The following is a 21,799-nucleotide window of genomic DNA, read 5'->3' as shown; positions in this document are numbered from 1 at the left end:
GTAAAACATACTAACAACTTTTAACCAGAAAGTGACTATAGTGCACTATGGCTAAGAGAACAGTATTGAAAAGGGATACATTGTTAGTTACAGTTAAGATTCATTGAAATTGAATTGCTTTTGAGTTGTGGCTAGAAGGAGGGAAATGAAAGAGAATATGTATGGCACCTTTTGTGTATGTGCAAAGAGGCACAACACTGATAGACAGTTATGCTAAAAGTGAAAGAACCTGATTTATTTCTATGTACGGGTTGAACACAATAATGACAATAAATTTTGTGGAAAATCTAGCACAGTAAAAGTAATATAACCAGCTTGGTGTATGTTTTAGAAGTGCATTAGTGATGACAGGGAGAAAAACGTCAAGGCCGATGGAAGTGTAAGTCAAATGACATAGGGCTAAATATTAAAAGATACAACATTCAGAAAACTAATTTTTGTAAGGTTACTTAGTATTAGCCCAAAAGGGGATAATGAGAACCAGTATAGTGCCAGTTTAATAACATTTAGTTGAAAAGTGAGAGCTCATTCTTACTCTTTACCACCCTCTTTTAACATGCCAGTTTATAAAAGAAATTTGATACCAATTCCAAACCAGTAGATGTACCGAACCATTTATAATTAAGTTTATTGACCTAGTATGCAAAAAAATACTGGCATGGTAGTCGAATACATTTATCACTGTAATCAGTTCACCTCTATACTGATCAGGCAGTAGATTTATGAGGTCGTATCAAACTTCATATCCCTAACTTTAACACTGAACGAGGAGTGGCTGTGTGGTAAGTAGCTTGCTTACCAACCACATGGTTCCGGATTCAGTCCCACTGCGTGGCACCTTGGGCAAGTGTCCTCTACTATAGCCTCAGGCCGACCAAACCCTTGTGAGTGGATTTGTAATGGTCACAGTCACTACCTTCTTTCTCAACTAAAAGATTTTAAAAAACCAGCTAGTTAAGATTCCAGACATTTATCTCTGAAATTACTCAGAGAAATAAAACATGACATTATCATTTGTATAGGACATACAAAAGCAATGTCCTCCTCTCCAAATTCTTCTAATATTGTTTGGAAATTAACACAGACCAATAAAATCTCTCAAAAATACTAATAAAATTTCTGCAATATAGCAAATAAGGATATTGGAAAACCTCTAGTTTTGAAGGTCCTGCAAAAATCATTGGCAGAGCGTTTCTTCCTTGGATTAAACTACACACACACACACACACACCTCAACCCAAGGCAAAGCAAAACTAAATCAATATAAGCTGTATTCTCTCTTAGGTTAGTAATACAGTATCACTTTGTCTGAGAGGCTGGCTGAAACCCCTTAGGTTGAAATCAATAATCAATCTTAATCATTTGTTTGACCAACTTCTACTTCATTTACCCTCTGCTGCCATGATACAATATGTCTGTGTTACATGTCCCTATTAGTATGGTAAACATTCTTAGTTCTGTCATCAGTGATAGTATTCGCAAAACCAGTACTTAACCTAGTTTCCATGGCATATAAATAATCGAGATTACAACATTCACCCCTGAATGGGATGCTAATTTGTCACAGGGCTAACTTCCTGGCTATTGCTGGATCTCAAGCCCGAATTGACTAGAGCAACATGAAATGAAGTATTTTGCTCAAGAACAGAATGCACTGCTGATCTGGGGATTGAAACCACGGTCTCATGATCATGAGTGAAACATCCTACCCACTAGGTCATGTACCTTCACATATTTGACAATAGGTCTTTCAAATTCGGTGTCTTGTAGAAATCAAACTTAATTCATTTGGTCAGTTGACACCTCTTGTGCAATGTCATCATAATCTGATATTCAAGCTCTAAACTTCACCCACTATTTTTACTGGTAAGCAAAAACTATAAAAAAATTCTAATCAATAGGAAAGTTCATGGGAATTGGTGAACAATTCTTGTCAAGCAAAGCAAAAGAGAGAGCACTGAAATTTAATTTTAAGAAATAAAGACATACAAGGAGAGTGATTCTGATCTTTGCTCAATTTTAGACATTTCTCAATCTTATTATACCTCCTTAGAAAAATACAGACTAACATGTACTTATGGGCTCTTAGAACAACTGAGAGGATATAGCTTTTATGTAAGAATAATTCAGTATTATAGAATTCAAAATAAGAACATTTGAAAAATTGCAAAAATGTTTTCTGCATGAACAACATATAATAAAGTTTGTAGGCTAACACAACAGTTTAAATCATTTGAAATTACTATGCTCATAACGAAAAGGAAGCTCATTAGGATAAATGATAATTTTTGTCAAAAAAGACTAGGAAGAGAATTTACATTTGCTAATGGTTTGAAATGATCATCGTCCATTGTTATTTTAATATCCACCTTCCCATGCTTGCCTGATTCAGAAAGAATTCATTTATGCAAATTATTTTACGGATTTTTTTTGTACACCTGTTTCCCAGTAAGGTAATAGTGTTTCATTAACTGAACATGTTTTCAGTGAAGACAGGAAACAAACAACACTATGTGCATAAGATGGTACTTGCTGACAAATATCACATGATATCAAGACAAGGAGATGCAAACACTGATGTGATCGGTATCTTTCAATTTCCATCTACCAAATCCACTTATAAGGCTTTGATCAGTCTATGGCTATAGGAGTAGGCACTTGCTGAAGGTGCATGCATTGGGATTGAACTCAAAATCATGTGGTTGGAAAGTAAACTGCTTAACCATAACCATGTCTGCATCTTATGAAATCATGCATACAAACACCTTAGGGATACACAAAATGAGAACATAGAGAGGAACCTCTTAAAAATAAATGTCCTACTTGAAGGTTTTACAAAAACAGAGATGCATATGTCTGTGTATAATGTAACCCCAGACACAAAATGCACAATACATTGAAATGTCAAAGCTAATTTAAAAGACTAATAAGACACAGAATTAAAATGCAAGTATTTTGATACTTTTGAATTTGGTGCAATGCAGGTCATTTGAATTTGTATTTCAAGTTTAAGTTAACTCACAAATAAGTAAAGTTAGAACACACACACACACATTTACTAGAGTTAATTATAGTTCCAATATATATATATATATAGTTCAAAAACACAATAACAAAAAAACAAAAAAAACAACAAAGTGAGGACGTGATATATATATATATATATATATATATATATATATAGTGTACTGTTCCATTATCAGGAAGATCAACAAAGTTATCCATCCAATGAAAGACATGTATCATTTAACAAACACAAGATTAATATAGTAGTATTAATATATTAAATCCTTTGTTTATTAAAGTGTATGTATGTTTCCAATATTCCATGAAAACATGTCCGGCCATTGAAAAATATTACCTTACTGGTAAAAGGTAAGGGCTGATAACATGAAGGGCCTCTGGTCACAGATAATCTACCTCAACAAATTCCGTCTGATACATGTAAGCATGGAAAATAATGATGATATACACACACAGATGTGTGCATGTATGCTCTCACACACACATACACATACTTTCTTGTAGTCTTTGTTTAGCATATAAAATTACTTACACTTATACACACATAACACTTTAACTGTGATCTAAATCTAGAGTTTTTTAAACAGAATTTCAGGGTTATTTAGTTTTTGTGACTTTAATCAAAGGATATAATGATATATAAAAATTTAAAAAACAAACTTTTCTCCCTATCATCAATGTTGTGAGCAGTACATTCTGTCCACTTTAGTGGACACTAAAATACAATTTGAGTGTCTATGATTATCAATGTTAGATCTTACATTTCTGGAACACCACTAAGTGTTTACAATTAAATACGTAGTCCAAATGGAGGTTGAGTAAAAGGCTACGTTACAATTTTGCTTTCCAATTGCTGTAATTATGTTAGCAGAAACCTTCTCTGTCAGTACAGTCTGTTTGGCTGCAAACTGTTTGGAGGACAGATGGCTTGGGAGCTAAACATTTGGTGCAAAGTAACACACACACACAGACATATCCATTTCTAAAAATCATTGCACATTGTTATAATTACTGCTTAGTTGAAATCTTTTTCTGAAAAAATTATATCATCATTGTTTTAATGTCCACTTTTCCATGCTTGCATGGATTGAACAGAATTTATTGAGGTAAATATTCTACAACTGGATGCCCTTCCTATTGCCAATCCCTACCTGCTCCCAAGTATGGATAGATATATTTTTGCAGGATATTGGAAATGAATGATACTGTTTGTATGATAACAACACTCATTTACTGCATCATATGATATCAAGACAAGGACATATACACACAATGTATATACACAGTGGAGTTCTTTCAATTCCTTTTTTTTTTTATTTACCAAATCCATTCACAAGGCTTTGATCATCCTGGGGCTATAGAAGAAGATACTTGTTTCCTCAAGGTAACAACCACACAGTGGATTTGAACCCCCAAACCATGCAGTTGGGAAGTAAACTTCTTAACCATAACGCTATGCCTATATATATAAATAAATAGGATAGTGGAACTTAAAAAAATAAGTACTGAACATAATCTATCCTCTGAAGTGCTAGTTACATGATATCAAAATATTTAGTCTGCTGTTTCTCTGCCCACTGCATAGATATCACAACAACATACACAGCAGATATGGCTGTGTCTTAACATTGGCACAAGACCACACAATTGTAGGGAAAGAGCCTTCTTTTGCTGAACCACAAAGTTATGGGAACATAAACAAAACTAGTTGTGAAGTGGTGGGACGAGATAAACACACACACACACATTTCGCCATGATAGATCGCTGACCACTACATTTATATTTTTTTTTTCTCCTTGTTTTATTTCTGTGTCCCTTTCAGTTGAAGAGTATAGGCTCGAAACGTCAAAGACTTCCTCTATTCCCGAGCGTTAAACTAATACATCCATTTGTTGTTTACACCACCTGTCTTCGTCTGTTGTTTTTTTCGTAAATTCTCCCATGTATATATATATATATATATATATATATATAAAATATAAAATATTTTAGAGACACTTTCAAATTTATCAGAATATTTGGGCTGAAGATTGGAATAGTGAAATTTTCATTAGCTTAACCATGAAACGATTCGTATCCAATTAACTAAAGACTTGTTTTGTTTACGCTTTTCCCTCCGTTTTTTTTTTGTTCTATGTGTGCCATAAATATCGCCATCCGTTTAGAGAAAAATTTGTAGTTTAGAATCAGTAGTTCTTTGACTGCTATTTCTAAATTTTCAGTATGTTGGAGAAGCAACTCAATGCTAATCCCTGTATATTTATGATATATATATATATATATATATATATATATATATATATATATATATATATATATATGTATAAACCAGGGGCTTCTTTTAGTTTCCATTCAACTAACACACCTGAAAGGCTTTGGTTGGCCTGAGGCTATAGAAGACACTTGTCCAAGGTGCCACAATTTGAACTGAACCTGAAACCATGTGGTCAGGAAGCCAACTTCTTACCACACAGCCATACCTGTGCCTGTTATAAGGCAGTTTGATGTTTTACCATTTTTCTCATTCCACCTGAATAAAGATACATACACACACACACACATGTTGGGTCATCCCATAAATAATGCGGATTTTTTCAATTGCATGAACTAAAAGTTGGAGAGGGAAGGGATAAACTACCAGCATCAACTTGCTATAAAAGGAGGTAATAATTCTACCTTGTACTTATTTTTAGTGCAAGTTTTGAAGAGTATATTTTGATTTTAAGTTATTTTTTCAAAGCTATAATGGATGTGTCTTGTAATAAAGGCACGATGCAATGGAAAGTGCGAGGAATATTAATGCAGTATATGGGGATCGGACAATAAGTGTAAGCCAGTGTCAACAGTGGTTCCAGAAATTGAGTCGGAAGCTACAACTAAGAAGATGAACCTCGTCCTGGAAGATCTGTAGAACATGGCGAGGATGTCCTGCAAACTCTGGTGGAACAAAATCCCATCGTAAGTGTTGAGGAACTAGTAGAGAAGGTTGGATTTAGTCATTCAACCATTCATTGACACCTGCATGCCATTGGAAAAGTCAGCAAACTGGGTTTCAAGACAAAAGGATGCCTGGCTACATACAGCGAGGATGACACTCCAAAAGCTTGAGCAGTTTCAATGGGAAATGATGCTCCACCCACCATATTCGCCAGACATTGTCCCATCTGATTATCATTTATTCTGCAGTTTTCAAAATCTTTTGGATGGAAAAAAAATGAATTCTGTAGACAAGGAAAGAACAATACTGGAGGAGTATTTTTTGTCGTGGACAAGTGAATTTTGGAAGATGGGCCTTGCAAGTCTACCAGATTAAAAAAGAAAATTATCTTAATTTTGAAAAATAAAAGTATAAAAAACCCCCGCATTTTTTTATGGGATGATCCAATATATATTTATTCTTTTATTTGTTTCAGTCTTTTGACCACTGTCATGCTGGAGGACCACCTTTAGTCAAACAAATCGACCCCAGGACTTATTCTTTGTAAGCCTAGTACTTATTCTCTTATGTCGCACTGCTAAGTTACGGGGACGTAAATACACCAACATCAGCTGTCAAGCGATGGTGGGGGGACAAGCACAAACACACAAGCATGTGTGTGTGTGTGTGTGTATATATATATATATATATATATACACACACACACACATGATGAGCTTCTTTCAGTTTCTGTTTACCAAATCCACTCACAAGGCATTGCTCGGCCCAAGACTATAGTAGAAGACACTTGCCCAAGGTGCCGTGCAGTGGGACTGAACCCGGAACTATGTGGTTGGTGTATATATCTTATTTTACCATCTGTTATTTTAGTGGGACCATCAAAGGTCAAACAAATTTGGCTATCAGATACTATCAAGCACCAACGCCATCTCCCTAAAAGAAATATGTACCAATCTATTGCAGATCCTCCCTGGCCTAATTTCACTGAAACAAACCAAATATTAATAACAGCTTCATTAAATTTTTAGCACATGTCCACATTTATATCAATTAGTACAAAACCTTTTGGCATACCTAAACTCAGCCTGTTCACCAAAAGAACCTTTGAATCCACATTCATTTTGGTCTGTCTAAATATTAAATCCTTCAGTCTTCAGTAAAGATCCCTTTACATAAATATTGAACAACCTTAATTTCTTGTTCTCCACTCACTCTGCTAACCTAATAGATAAACTGTTATAGTACAATTTCAGGTCAGGCTGTTCTATTTACATAAAAGCACATGTAATCATTAGAAGTCACTGATTCTTACTTCCACCAATTTTTTGATAGAGAAAGAGAGAGGGGGGAGAAGAGAGGAAGAGAGGGAGTGGGAGAGAATAGAGGGAGGGTGAGGAAATAGAGGGAGGGGGAGAGAGAAGAGAGGGAGGGTGAGAGAATAGAGGGAGGGTGAGAGAAGAGAGGGAGGGTGAGAGAATAGAGGGAGGGTGAGAGAGGAGGGAGAGGGAGAAGAGAGAGGAGGGAGATATAAGAGAGAAGAGGGAGGGGAGAGAGGAGAGAGAGGGGGAGAGAGAAGAGGGAGGGGGAGAGAGAAGAGGGAGGGGGAGAGAGAAGAGAGAAAGTGAGTAGGAAGGTTGAAGCGTGGAAGAGAGAAAGAAATAGAGAAAGAGGGAAATGAGAAAGGTAATTCATTTCATAGACCATATAAGGATGAAATGAAAAATCAACAGCAGCCATACACTTCCCAATAACAACAAATATTTCTCTTAGTTCTACAATGTAAGTCATTAAAGAACACCAAATTAGCTACGGCTGAGCAACTCTCTGGTATGAAGATAACTGTGGAATTTGAATGTGAGATGTTATCTTACACAAAACATAGATAGTGATATAACAGTTTGATGACACAGTACAATCCTATATGTGATGTTTGGCTAGACTTACACAAGCAATGATACCTAGTACACTATTCTTCATCACTTTAGATACACATCTAGCGTAAACTTCTGTTATTAAAACTATTTGTATCAATGAAAGGTATGTATAAATATTTGTGGAGACGCATTGGCCCAGTGGTTAGGGCAGCAGACTTGTGGTCATAAGATTGCGGTTTCGATTCCCAGACCGGGCGTTGTGAGTGTTTATTGAGCAAAAACACCTAAAGGCCCACGAGGCTCCGGCAGGGGATGGTGGCGAACCCTGCTGTACCCTTTCACCACAACTTTCTCTCACTCTTTCTTCCTGTTTCTGTTTTGCCTGTAATTTAAAGGGGCCAGCCTTGTCACACTGTGTCACGCCGAGAACTACGTTAAGGGTACACGTGTCTGTGGATTGCTCAGCCACTTGCACGTTAATTTCACGAGCAGGCTGTTCCGTTGATCGGATCAACTGGAACCCTCGACGTCGTAAGCGACGGAATGCCAACAACATTTTACTGAAGGTTTATGAATATTAACAAAACATTTATTAATGGGATCATAATTATTATTAAGTTCAAGTTGGACTTTACAATATCATAAATATTTGATCTATTTTTCAAGTTGACTTTATAATAACATAAATATTTCATCTATTTATTTTATTTATTATTTTTTTTTTTACTATTTTCCTGGTGCTAGAAGTTGCTAACATGTTTCATGTTTTTAACTGCTATTTCTTTTAATTATCTTCAGGTTATATGCTTGAGCAAGGCCATTTGAAGTACTGTGTCAGCAACACATCCAACATGAAGAAAATAGCTAAAAGAAACTAACAATATATTACAACAATACAAGTAATAATAAAATCTCATTTAGAATTTAACATGACAGTTTGAAGGAAAAAAATCATAGATACAAAATTCATCAAAAATATTCTCTTTTAATGTAACACCAATATTTTGTAACCTCTAAATATATATATATAACCTCTTGTGTCTGGTGGTTTTGGAGAAAAGACAAGAAAAAATGAAAGCAAAAAGAATAAATGCTGTATAATTAATTATGAAGATAAATTTAGTGACCTTTGCAAGCTGCTGTGAGACATGTGTAGAAAATTATCAAGCAGACATCCTGTGTAGCCTGGTATAAAAATTTCCTAATAAGAGACTGCAGAGAATGGAAGTAACATTGATAACAACATGTTATCTTTCAACAGAGTTGAAGTACATTCACACTTTTATGTAGTCTTCAACATGTTAAATAAAATGTGTAAAGAAGGAAAAATCATGAAAGACTTCATGATTGGAGGTGATGCAGAGACACTGATAGGGAGAAAGAAACAGGCATTGATAGGGGGAAAACAGAATAGCAAAATCATCAACATCATCAGTAGCAGCATTATTTTAGCATCCATTTATTCATGTGTGCATGGGTCACATGGAATTTGTTACATCCACCAATGATTATCACACACACACACACACTGTATGTGTTGTGTGTGAAAATGAAACTGCATATGGTAGAATATACAATTTGAAAAGTTGGCACAGAAAGATGAAAAACAAAAACAGACATGAACTTGGAAGCTCTTCACCAGCAATCTACCCAGATTTCATGGTGATTTCAACACCTTAATTACAAATATATAATTAATGTAAAAAGCACCCATGCTTGTGCCACATATAAAGCACCAATGTCAGTGGCTTATATAAAGCACTTCATGTCAGTGCCATGTATAAAGCACCCATACTAGCGTCATGTAAAAAACACGCAGTACACACTGTAAAGTGGTTGGCATTAGGAAGAGTAACCAGCTGTAGAAACCATGCCAAAACAGACAACCAGAGGCAGAGCAACCCGCCCAACCCATGCCAGCATGGAAAACAGATGTATGATTAACAGGTCGCGGTCTCAAAGCGATGAAAATATTTTGACAAATTAAATTTAAATGTTGAAGTGAATCTAACGGATTTTGTGTGTTATTTTAAATGGCTTATAAACACCTTCCACGCTGCAATTGTATGTATATATATATATATATATAATGAAAAAAATCAAACTATTTTGTGAAAAAGTAATTGTAAATTAATAAGGATTAATCAATTAATCTTAGGTGATCAATTATTTACACTATGCTTTGACTGGCAGAACTGCCAAATGTTCTTTGGTGCTTTATTCTATATCTATGGTATAAACTCAATACCAACACAACCAAAACTGTCTCTAGTTTCATGACATCAACTAAATTGACTTGTACTAAAGTACTTATATTTAAATATAAATCCCAACTGAAATTTCATTACATGACTGATAAATATGAATTAACTGCTCAAAATTTATACGATATAACACACACATTATCATCATTGCTTAACATCAGTTTCCCATGCTGATATGATATCAGCATATATAAAGCATTTCAGTGTATATATAATAAACTGTATAAAGTTACTGATCAAAGAGATGCATGTGAGTTGCTCGATATTTCCTAGGTTAAGAAGGCAAAATTTATAGCATTAAAAACAGAGATAATACAGTGCCTTTTTGCTCCCTATCTCTACAAGACTTCAGAAATTTAAGTAATTAGCTTACTTGAGGACCTAAGCTATTGATGCACTGGTAAAAGACATCGAAGATTGATTTTATTACCAGCATTTGTAGGAGATCAAAGGGCACAGTTCTCTTACAAGTTTTATACAGTATCATTAGACTGTTTCTTCGTTGCTTGATGTGATGTATTCTGAATGTACTTACTCTTTCAGTGTTAAATGTACTTTGATTTAAAGACGAACACTAATGAGCGTCTATTTGAAAGGCATTATATAGTTAAAAATTCTAAGGGATCGTTTTTTCTGTAATATAAGCTGAATGAAAACTGGATTTATTTTACACCAGTAAGAGTAATGACTGTTTAATATCAAACACTTCATACAGTATAAAAAAATACCATATAACACAGACAATACTGTGACTAAATTTTATATAGGAGAACTACATTACTTGATATAGCATGAACAAATATATACTCATACATAAAATATAAGTATATATATAAAATATATATACAAGATATATATTTTACACATAAAATATATAAGTATATATACTCAAACATAAGATACAATATATATAGTAATAACAAGTGCAGTTAAGTGTCATAAAGACAGTAAGTTAAGTATCGTAAAGATAGAGTAAGTGTGAAGGTGGTGTTGCTGGTTACTGCAGTATGGTTTTAGCAAATGTAATTGTGATGGTTGTGGTGATAGTGATAGTGGTTAATAAGTGTCAAAAGTGATACTGAAGATGATGATGGTATTGGTGGTGGTAGTTAAGGTAGAGGGGACAACTATGTCACAACCACAGGAAACCAACTCTTTGACTATCCCAACCTACAGTTTCCTATTCTGTCCTCATTTAAAAAACAATTACTCACAATTTAGTACATTTTTCTCTGTGTCAAACTTCCTCTTGGGTTCTTTTCACAATCACTAGTGAAGCAGCTTTTAATCTCCCAAATTTAGCTGACAACAGCCAACCCCTTGTTTGAGACCATTTGAAATAGCTTTGATATAATCATTAACGAAGAAGAGCTGTAGAAATGATTGGATAATACCAAAACATGGAACTAAGCAGATCCAATATAATCATCATCATTGTTTAACATCTGCTTCCATGCTGGCATGGGTTGGACGATTTGATTGAGGACTGGCAAGCTAGGAGGCTGCACCAGGCTTCAGTCTGTTCTGGTAAAGTTTCAACAGCTGGATGTCCTTCCTAACGCCAACCACTCCAAGAGTGTAGTGGGTGCTTTTTACATGCCACAGTCATGGAGGCCAATCAGGCAACACTGGCATTGATCACACTTGAATAATGCTTTTTACATGCCACCGGCACAGGAGCCAGTCGGGCGGCACTGGCATTGACTATGCTTGAATGGTGCTTTTTATGTGCCACCGGCGGTCACAACAAAGATTATGGTAACAATAAGACAGTCCAAGTTCCCTACATGCATCAAGAATGGTCAATTATGTGTTCTTTTGTTTGTCTTTTTTCTTTTCATTACCTTTGAGCATTTCAGAAGTCATCAAATTAGAGTCTATCATCATATTCATACTGGAGGTTGAATTAGTACCAAGGAATTCAGACAAACATGTTGAGCTAAACTAGATTAGACACTGAATAAATAATACAGAGACTCCATCCATATATGATGAAAGTTATGCTCTGCTTCTGAGATTATAAAACTGAAACATGTCCTGATTGCCTTCTGTATATTCCAAACGATAAAAAAAAAAATGGAAGAAAATAATATGAAAATAATTAAATAATATATACCAGTATTTGATACTCTTTACTCTTTTACTTGTTTCAGTCTTTTGACTGTGGCCATGCTGGGGCACCGCCTTTAGTTGAGCAAATCGACCCCAGGACTTATTCTTTGTAAGCCTAGTACTTATTCTATCAGTCTCTTTTTGCCGAACCACTAAGTTACAGGGACGTAAACACACCAGCATCGGTTGTCAAGCGAAGTTGGGGAGACAAACACAGACACACACATACATATATATACATATATACGACAGGCTTCTTTCAGTTTCCGTCTACCAAATCCACTCACAAAGTTTTGGTTGGCCTGAGGCTATAGTAAAAGACACTTGCCCAAGGTGTCACGCAGTGGGACTGAACCCAGAACCATGTGGTTGGTAAGCAAGCTACTTACCACACAGCCACTCCTGCAACACAATGTATATCACTTTTCTTACAAATAGTATATAAATGTCACTTCCTTTCTTTATCAAATATGCAAATATTCAAGTTTGATTAACACAACGAAAAATAAATATTTACACAAAGTCCAGTTCAGCCCATATGAGTGGTTTATATAACAACACTACTTTTTTTTCAATTGCAAAGATATCCCTCTCTTTTAATGCTACTAGTAGGGAACTGGTGCAATACTGTTTTTTATCACCACATAACTATATCTGGTTAGCCTAACAAAGCTATAAAAATTGTAAAGTATATTGTAAGAAGTGCATTAGCAGTGAGGTTAAGGTACCAGACTACAAATAAATGATAAGTTTAAAACATTATAAGTGTTTTTGGTCTTTTGAACACCACCAAACAAAATAAAATGGTATACAATCCAATGACATGCTGTGGCTTTTTGTAAAGTTCTCTAAATTACTTTTGCTATTTTTTTTACTTCAAGATCGAATGGTTACTAACAAGAGGCATCATTCAAATGGAAAAGCAATTCATCTGACAAATAACCTGCGACACACATGTAAAGTGTAAAATAAAAAAAACAAACAAATAGAACAAAGTCAAAGTTATTAATTAACTCTGGGCTTTGTGATTTGTTTTGTGAAGATGTAATGATACATTAGTAAAGATTAATCAATCCCAGCTAGTTGATTATTAATCCGTTAGCATTCAAATTACCATCAAATTTAATACTTATTTATTCACATGGTTTTGTATTAATCAAGCATTATCAATGTAGCTCTGAGATTTTGATGATGTGATTGCTTATTTTTAGAATGATATTGTTGGGTAGGTGTAAGAGGCTAGATCTGGTCAGTTTAACCCTTTCGATACCAACATGGCTGAAACTGCCTCTGGCTCTGTAGTACAAATGTCTTGTTTTCATAAATTCTAAATTAAAATCTTCCACTAAACCTTAGTCCCAATTTATGTTCCTAATACTAGCTTAATGATAACTAAGTTATCTAACTAAATTCTTTGTTATATTTAGAATTAATTGAAAGAAAAACAGAGCATCTCAAAAGAAATAATGGTAATGAAACTGTTATGCATAAAATAGGTAGAATATTTGGGCTACATATGGCCAGTTTGAATGCTAAAGGGTTAATGCTGTTTGACTGGTAGAATCTCAAATTGTTCTCAGGAGTTATTATATTCCGTATCTTTAACATTAATTCTTTCAATACCAACTCAGCCAAGTGAATGACAAACTTTCAATACCAGACTATAAAAAGTTGGTGTCATTACCCTATGAAAGTAATTGGCTTGAATTAAAATCATGAGCAATATCTCACAGTAATATTTCTTGATTTCTACAAGCAAAAAGTTTTCTATGTATGACTACTTATAAAATGCATCCAAATAAATAAATTAAAAAGTTAGTTATTTTACAAAACCTCTCCACATTTTTCATCATTGTTTTAAAATCTATTTTTGCATGTTTGCTTGGATCAGTTGTAGTTCATTGAAGCATATTTTCTATGCCTTTCTTATCATCAACCCTTACTTATTTCTAAGTGTGGTAATATTTCCCCATGATGGGCCAGGCTTTCATAGAAATAAGTGACACCACTTGTATGAAGGTGACAATCATTAATAACTATCACACAATGGAAAGATGAGGAAAGATATACATATCATCATCATCATCATCATCATCGTTTAACGTCCGCTTTCCATGTTAGCATGGGTTGGACGATTTGACTGAGGACTGGTGAAACCGGATGGCAACACCAGGCTCCAGTCTGATTTGGCAGAGTTTCTACAGCTGGATGCCCTTCCTAACGCCAACCACTCAGAGAGTGTAGTGGGTGCTTTTACGTGTCACCCGCACGAAAACGGCCACGCTCGAAATGGTGTCTTTTATGTGCCACCCGCACAAGCCAGTCCAGGGGCACTGGCAACGATCTCGCTCGAAAATCCTACAGGAGCCAGTCAGGCGGTACTGGCAACGGCCACGCTCAAAATGGTGCATCTCATGTGCCACCCGCACAAGAACCAGTCCAGGGGCACTGGCAACGATCTTACTTGGCTTGCCGGGTCTTCTCACGCACAGCCCATTTCCAAAGGTCTCGGTCCGTAGTCATCGCCTCGGTGAGGCCCAATGTACGAAGGTCTTGCCTCACCACCTCAGCCCAGGTCTTCCTGGGCCTACCTCTTCCACGGGTTCCCTCAACTGTTAGGGTGTGGCACTTTTTCACGCAGCTATCCTCCTCCATTCTCACCACATGTCCATACCAGCGCAATCGTCTCTCTTGCACGCCACAACTGATGCTTCTAATGTTCAGCTTTTCTCTCAAGATACTTACACTCTGACGGGTATTCACATTGACATTACACATCCAACGGAGCATACTGGCTTCATTCTTTGCGAGCTTACGTATGTCCTCAGCAGTTACAGCCCATGTTTCACTGCCATGTAGCATGGTTGTTCGTACGCATGCGTCATACAGTCTGCCTTTTACTCTGAGTGAGAGTCCCTTTGTCGCCAGCAGGGGTAAGAGCTCTCTAAACTTTGCCCAGGCTATTCTTATTCTAGCAGCTACACTTTCAGCGCACCCACCCCCACTACTAACTTGGTCGCCCAGATAGCGGAAGCTATCGACTACCTCTAGTTTTTCACCCTGGAATGAGATAGAAGTTGTTTCCTGTTTGTTTGCAGTCTTTATTGCACCTGAACATCTGCCACAAACAAAAACTAACTTGCTAGTTAACCTGCCTTTGATGTTGCTGCACCTCTTATGTGTCCATAGCTTGCACCGGGTACATCTTATAGAGTTACTACCTACTCCTTTTCTACATACTGAGCAGGGCCATCTACCTGAAGGGGTTTGTGTTATTATCTACCTTCCTACTTATTAGGATTTTGGTTTTAGCTAGGTTGACTCTAAGGCCCTTCAATTCTAGACCTTGCTTCCACACCTGAAACTTCTCTAGTTCTGATAGTGACTCCGCAATTAGGGCAAGGTCATCAGCATAGAGGAGCTCCCAGGGGCAACCTGTCTTGAACTCCTCTGTGATTGCCTGGAGGACTATGGTAAATAATAGGGGGCTGAGGACGGAACCTTGGTGGACCCCTACCTCTACCCGGAATTCATTGCTGTACTCATTTCCAACCCTCACCTTACTGGCAGCATCTCTGTACATGGCTCGCACAGCTCTCACTAACCATTCTTCTATCCCAAGTTTCCTCATTGACCACCAGATAAGGGATCGGGGGACCCTGTCAAAGGCTTTCTCCATGTCAACGAAAGCCAGGTACAGAGGTTTATCCTTAGCTAGGTATTTCTCCTGCAACTGTCTCACTAGAAATAAGGCATCAGTAGTGCTTTTACCTGGCACGAACCCAAACTGCATCTCATCTAAATTGATTCGCTCCCTAATTAGTTGGGCTATGACCCTCTCTGTAACTTTCATAACCTGATCTAACAGCTTGATGCCTCTGTAATTATTTGTATCTAAAGCGTCCCCTTTACCTTTGTAGCAGTTGACTATGATGCTGCTACACCAGTCATAGGGTATGACTCCTTCGTGTATCACCTGGTTCGTAATACGGGTGACTAGGCTATAGCCATATGACAGGACTTTTTCAGTTTCTATCTACATATTCTACCCTCGAGACTTTGTAGCTGCCTGAATATAAAACCAAGCAGCCAACTTCAAACCTTACTACCACAATCTGATACTTGCTCCATAAAATACATTCTTTCATACCCAAGAATAAATAGGTGCCACTTCTTTATTCAACAAAATGCAAATATTCAAGTTTGACTAACAAAGAAAACTAAACATTTATATAAACAAAGTCCAGTCCAAGCCCATATGTGTGGCTTATATAACTACATTAATACTTTACAGTTACAAAGAGATAACCCTCACCTCTAATATCATCAGTGGTGAACTGACACATCAAAGCAGGTGTGGATTGTTTAATATAAAGTTAATTTTAACATTCCATACCTTCTTTTCTATATATTATATTTACAAGTTTATATGTGGTACAATTGACGTAAGTAAAGTGATTTAAAATTTTGGTACAAGGTCAGCAATTTGAGGTTAGTCAATTACATCGATGCCAGGGTTCAACTGGTACTTATTTTATCAACCCCAAAAGAATGAAAGGCAAAGTTGCCTTTAGCAGAATTTGAACTCAAAGCGCAAGGATAGACAAAATGTCACTAAGTATTTTGCCTGGCATGCTAATGGTTCTGCCAGCTCATTGCCTTATTGACATTAGTAAATTAAAACTACTTTTCTTCTTCAATTCTCCATTTCTTCAAAAACACCTAACAAATGTGAAAGGTTACTGGAATAACATAATTTGGTTGGTGCTGAATAAACTTATAATTTGAAGAAATGTTTTTACTGATGTATCTGTAGAAAGTACCATCATGAAATGTGTGAGGAGAGAAGAGACCAACAGGGAGCACCAACTATTTTGCAGTGCTAAAAATCACAATCTTGCAGTGAATTAAAATTAATTTTCTGTAGTTGAAATCTTGAATACTAAAAGAAACTTGCACATTTTGATAAAAATATAATAAAAGTACAAGTTTTATGAATTTTCTAGACGGTGTAGATTTAATAATTACTTTCTTTTTGTTTAAGTTACATACGCTCAACTAATTAATAAGTAGCTTTCTTCAGTATAGTATGGGTATATTTACCAACTTCTTTTTAACATAAGCAAATGAACTTTTCCCACACAAAATTTATGTCCATTCAAAAGGATTACTCCTGACATGCAAAATTTAGCTGGAAAGACAACTGAAGTGAACCCCATTATATTGCTGGTATGTATTGCATCTAGAAAAATAAAAATTAAAATCAAGAGTTTTAAACCAAATTAAAATCAAGAATTTTAAATTTGGCACTTAAAAAAAAAAAATTAATGTAAAGCAGGGCTTCACCATCTCCACCAATCATTAAGCATGGCTGCATGGTTAAGAAGTTCATTTCTCAACATTGTTCTGGGTTCAGTCCTGCTGCAGAGCACCTTGAGCAAATGTCTTTAGTAGACACAAACTGAAAGAAGCCTGTCATATGTGTGTGTATGTGTGTATCTATGAATTGACATCATGTGATTGTTGTAAATAAGCATCATCATCATACATATGATGCTGATCATTTCGTCTTTTGTGAAAAACATATCTAGCTACATGGAAATATTACCTCGCTAAGAAACAGGTGAGAGTTGGTATTGGGAAAGGCACCTAGCTGTAGAAAATCTGACTCATGCAAGAATGAAAAAGTAAATGTTAAATGATGACAAGTGTGTATGTATCTCCTTTCAACACCACACAATTACAAAAAAATAATGATGCTGATTTCTCATATGACACAACCATTCATTGTAAAAAAAAGTATGTGAGTGTATGTGGCGAGTGTATAGTCAGGTCAAAATAACCCTACATAATTGGTATTTCTGAATTCCAGAGTAATGGAAAGTAAATTTGACCTTGCTAAAATTTGAATTCAGAATCAAATACAAGGCATTTTGTCCAAGATACTTTTGTTCCTGTCATTCCATCACTCTAATGATTTCTTTCATGGGCAGTAAACCCTGAAATTTGGTGGAGGTGTGGGGTGGGGAAACACAGTTGACTATATTTACCTTGCATTTGACCGATACTCCACTGACTAATGAAGAATGAAAGGCAAAGTTGAACTTGATGATATTTGAACATGAAACATAAAGAGCTGGAACAGATACTGTTGAGCATTTTATCCCATATTAAACAAGAGCTAGCAAGAGAGCATTTAACCCATTACCTACCAGAGATCTCATATGAAATCACTTAAAAATTACGAATTTCGTAATTATCTGTCAATATTTACACATATCTAACCTTTTTGCTATATCTACTAGGTATATTTCTCTGATGTTCAAATGAGGTTTGCTAATTTTTCACCCAATATCTCGCTTATTTCTATTTGAAATGTTATTTTGATCATTCCAGCATGTTTCTAAGGCTGTTTTATGCTAGAAATCAAAGTTTCATAAAAAAAATTCCAGTTAATAGAATTATGGGAGGTAAAGGGTTAAGTAGTGATTTGACCTGCTAGGAATAGCAGGTCAAATCACCCTCAACTTGCACCTTTCTAAAAGCTGATTGGCAGACAATGGGTAATGTAATCCTAGCTATATGTAATGGGTAATTTAATACAAAGGGTAATTGTAATCCTAGTAAATATGCAATATCTGAGAGAAAAGAGAGATGGTCAAGGCTGGAATGCCTTTGATCATAAGTCTGCTCAGTCAGGGCTGACAAATTCAACAACAGCAACAAATGATTTTTTTTTTTTTCTTGACTAAACACCTTAGAGTATTTTGTTGAAAATTTTAAGTGCGCAAATGCCACTTGGTTGATAGAAAACATGTATAACTTAGTCATGTGCATGCATATTCACGTGTGCACACATGCACACACGTGAATAAATGTAAGTGTGTGTGTGTATTAACACATGTATAGACATTCATACATGTAAACAATAATCCCCAAAAACAATAGCCAAATATTCCTCAAATCACACCTTAGTGTCAAGAGGAAAATAAATCACTAACTGAAAATGTATTCCTAGAAACACAATCCGAGACAAAATAATAAATAAATAAATTAAATTAAATTAAAAAATGACAAACTAATCATGACTGGAACTGATGTTCCCTGTAACTTTTAGCCATAGGTGTGCACAGAAATTTGCACTGTGTACAAATTTTCTTTCTTTGTAGCATCTATGCAAGTAAATATTGCTTAAATTTCTTGAATTAAACAAATCTGATTTCATCTTGTAAACCATGCATGTGAAATTTTCAATCCGCCTCTCCTTGTTGTAAAATGTATCTGAATACACAAGTGCACAGCTCAGAGTGAGTGGTGCTGGAACACCTATCATAAGTGTACCTGGGGTACAATTAGGGTTCACTTAAGACTAAACAACATTTCATAAAGTAACAGTAATAGTAATATTCTGCAGTTTGTTTTGATGCTACCCATCATCACCAAGAGACAGTGTATGGTCCTTTGGGGAAGTGTTTTCTACAACAGCCACAAGCTGACCAAAGCCTGTTGAGATCTGGTAGCTAGAAACTGAAAGAAGCCCATTGTATTTGTTTGTGCATGTGAGTATGTGTTCGTTTGTTCTTGTCTTGATATTGCTTGATAGTTGTAAACTAGTATCGTCATCATACAAGTGGTGTCCTTTCCTCTGTGAAAATATGTCTGGCCACAGGAAAATGTTATTGTTTGCAAATGGTGAATTTTGGCAAGCAGATGGGCATCTGGCTGTATAAAATTTGCCTTAATGAATTATGTTAAGCATGACCTAAGGAAGCATGGAAAAATGGATATTAAAACGATAACAATGATTATAAAGGCAAAGATATTTTCAAAAAGAGCTTACCGATTCATCAGAATTTATGTTCTTTAATGTGTTTTCTAACTGCAAATAAAAGAAATATTTTTCCTTAAATTAAGACTTGAAAAATTCTAAAAAAAAAAAAAAAAATTCTAAACATACAGTTAAATTAACACAGTTTATGAATAATTAACATTTTAATAGAAGGAAAAGAAAATAACAGAAAGTAATTTGGTCAATGCTGAATGTAGGTTTCAGACGATTGCAAATGAGTTTGGAAACAATGTTAAACAGTAGAATAACACTGAGTCAGTTACTTTGGTAATACTAAGTGGATATAAACATCTGTGATGTGTGTGTCACTAACAAAACAAAGAAGAGATAGATAGACAGGCAGAATCATAAATATCTAAAACAATCTGTAAGAATTAATGGTTTAAGAATTGTGATGAGGGAAATATCAACCATTCCTCCAGCCCACAGTAACTATTGTGTAAGAGAATAGCTGCTGCATATTTTGTTACAGGGTTTAATTTATAAAATTATAGCTATTCAAATCTATTTTGGTGTTCTGTTATTACTGACCAATGCTGCAGCCTTTAATAGCAGTAATCTAGTTGATTCACTAACAATGTTAATGTACTTACAGTTTTTATGTATTTACTAGCAGAGATACCTGGCGTTGCTTGGGATTAAAATGACATAGTTTATGTATATATATATATATATAAACAGTTATGTTGAAACAGATGATACAGGAAAGTGCAGCATTGATGACAAAACATTTGTGGAATAAATTTTAAAGCTTTGCATAAATGACAATTTGAGATTAGCACACCAATTTGGACAGAATTATAATTTTTATAAGAATAGAATGGATCATATTTGAAAGCAGCCCCAGGTATTGTGAAGAATGAATTTTTACGTGATCTGTATCTGAGAGCTATTCTATTGGACCTCTGTGTAATCTAGTGTGCTAAACATTTTAATGATTCAGCATTAAGTGCTGATGTTTGAGAAAGTTTCCTCTCCCTTCTCTTTTGAGACTGTATTTGATGTGCTGCAGCTTGCGTTTGGTGATCTTTGGAAAGATCCCTTCTGTATTGAGACTCCATCTGACGTGCTGCAGCATGCTGTTGCTGATGTTGAGAAAGTCTCATGTCCCTTATGTCTTAAGACTCTCGCCTTCAGTTTTCTGAACTCCTCATTGCTTTATAGGTGTTTCTAGAGAGATTACGTTTTTTCTTTGGTGGCCTACTTTTCCAATATTTTAAAGAAAACATTGAGGATAGAAAAAAATATACATTAATCCCTATTTCTGTAAGCAGTTGTATGTAGTATGTTTATATTTTTGTATGCAGTGTAAATTAACCAAACATAAGCAAACTGCAAATACCTTGCAACTGCTGTGATAATTATGAACTGTTAATTGAATGGTAGATGTGTATTTTTATATAACTCGGACCTTCCATGTAATTGTTTTTTGTCAAGAGTTTCACCTCCAGCCATTCTCGTCACAAATGTTATATGTGTGTGTAGATGTGTGTGTTTAATAATGTACATAATGGGTGCACAAACACATTCATATACAAAATGTGATGATATGCACACATACACTCTCACATACAGTAACATACATATAGTAAGAGAGACACATGCATACAAACATTCACACATGTCAGTCGTCATGTGTATATGTATGTGTAGATGTGTGTGTTTAATAACGTACCTAATGCAGAAACACGCACAGTCAGAGAGACAAACACGCACAGTCAGAGAGACATACACACT

At 35.5% G+C, this 21,799-nt stretch overlaps 1 protein-coding gene across 2 annotated transcripts in view; it reads right to left on the bottom strand.

The window, feature by feature from the left end:
* The window catches only part of LOC106871063 (protein FAM107B), a 200,526-nt gene that overhangs the window by 31,037 nt on the left and 147,690 nt on the right, over positions 1-21,799 (bottom strand). For both annotated transcript variants that reach the window (XM_014917329.3, XM_014917331.3), the window contains exon 2: positions 20,054-20,092. In XM_014917329.3, coding sequence (XP_014772815.1) covers positions 20,054-20,092 — 39 coding nt within the window. The remainder of the gene's footprint in view (positions 1-20,053; positions 20,093-21,799) is intronic.

This window comes from Octopus bimaculoides, chromosome 5, assembly GCF_046866305.1.
Source record: "Octopus bimaculoides isolate indiv1 chromosome 5, ASM4686630v1, whole genome shotgun sequence".
In the NCBI taxonomy this organism is placed as follows: Eukaryota; Metazoa; Mollusca; class Cephalopoda; order Octopoda; family Octopodidae; genus Octopus; species Octopus bimaculoides.
This window is presented reverse-complemented; position numbering and strand designations above follow the sequence as displayed.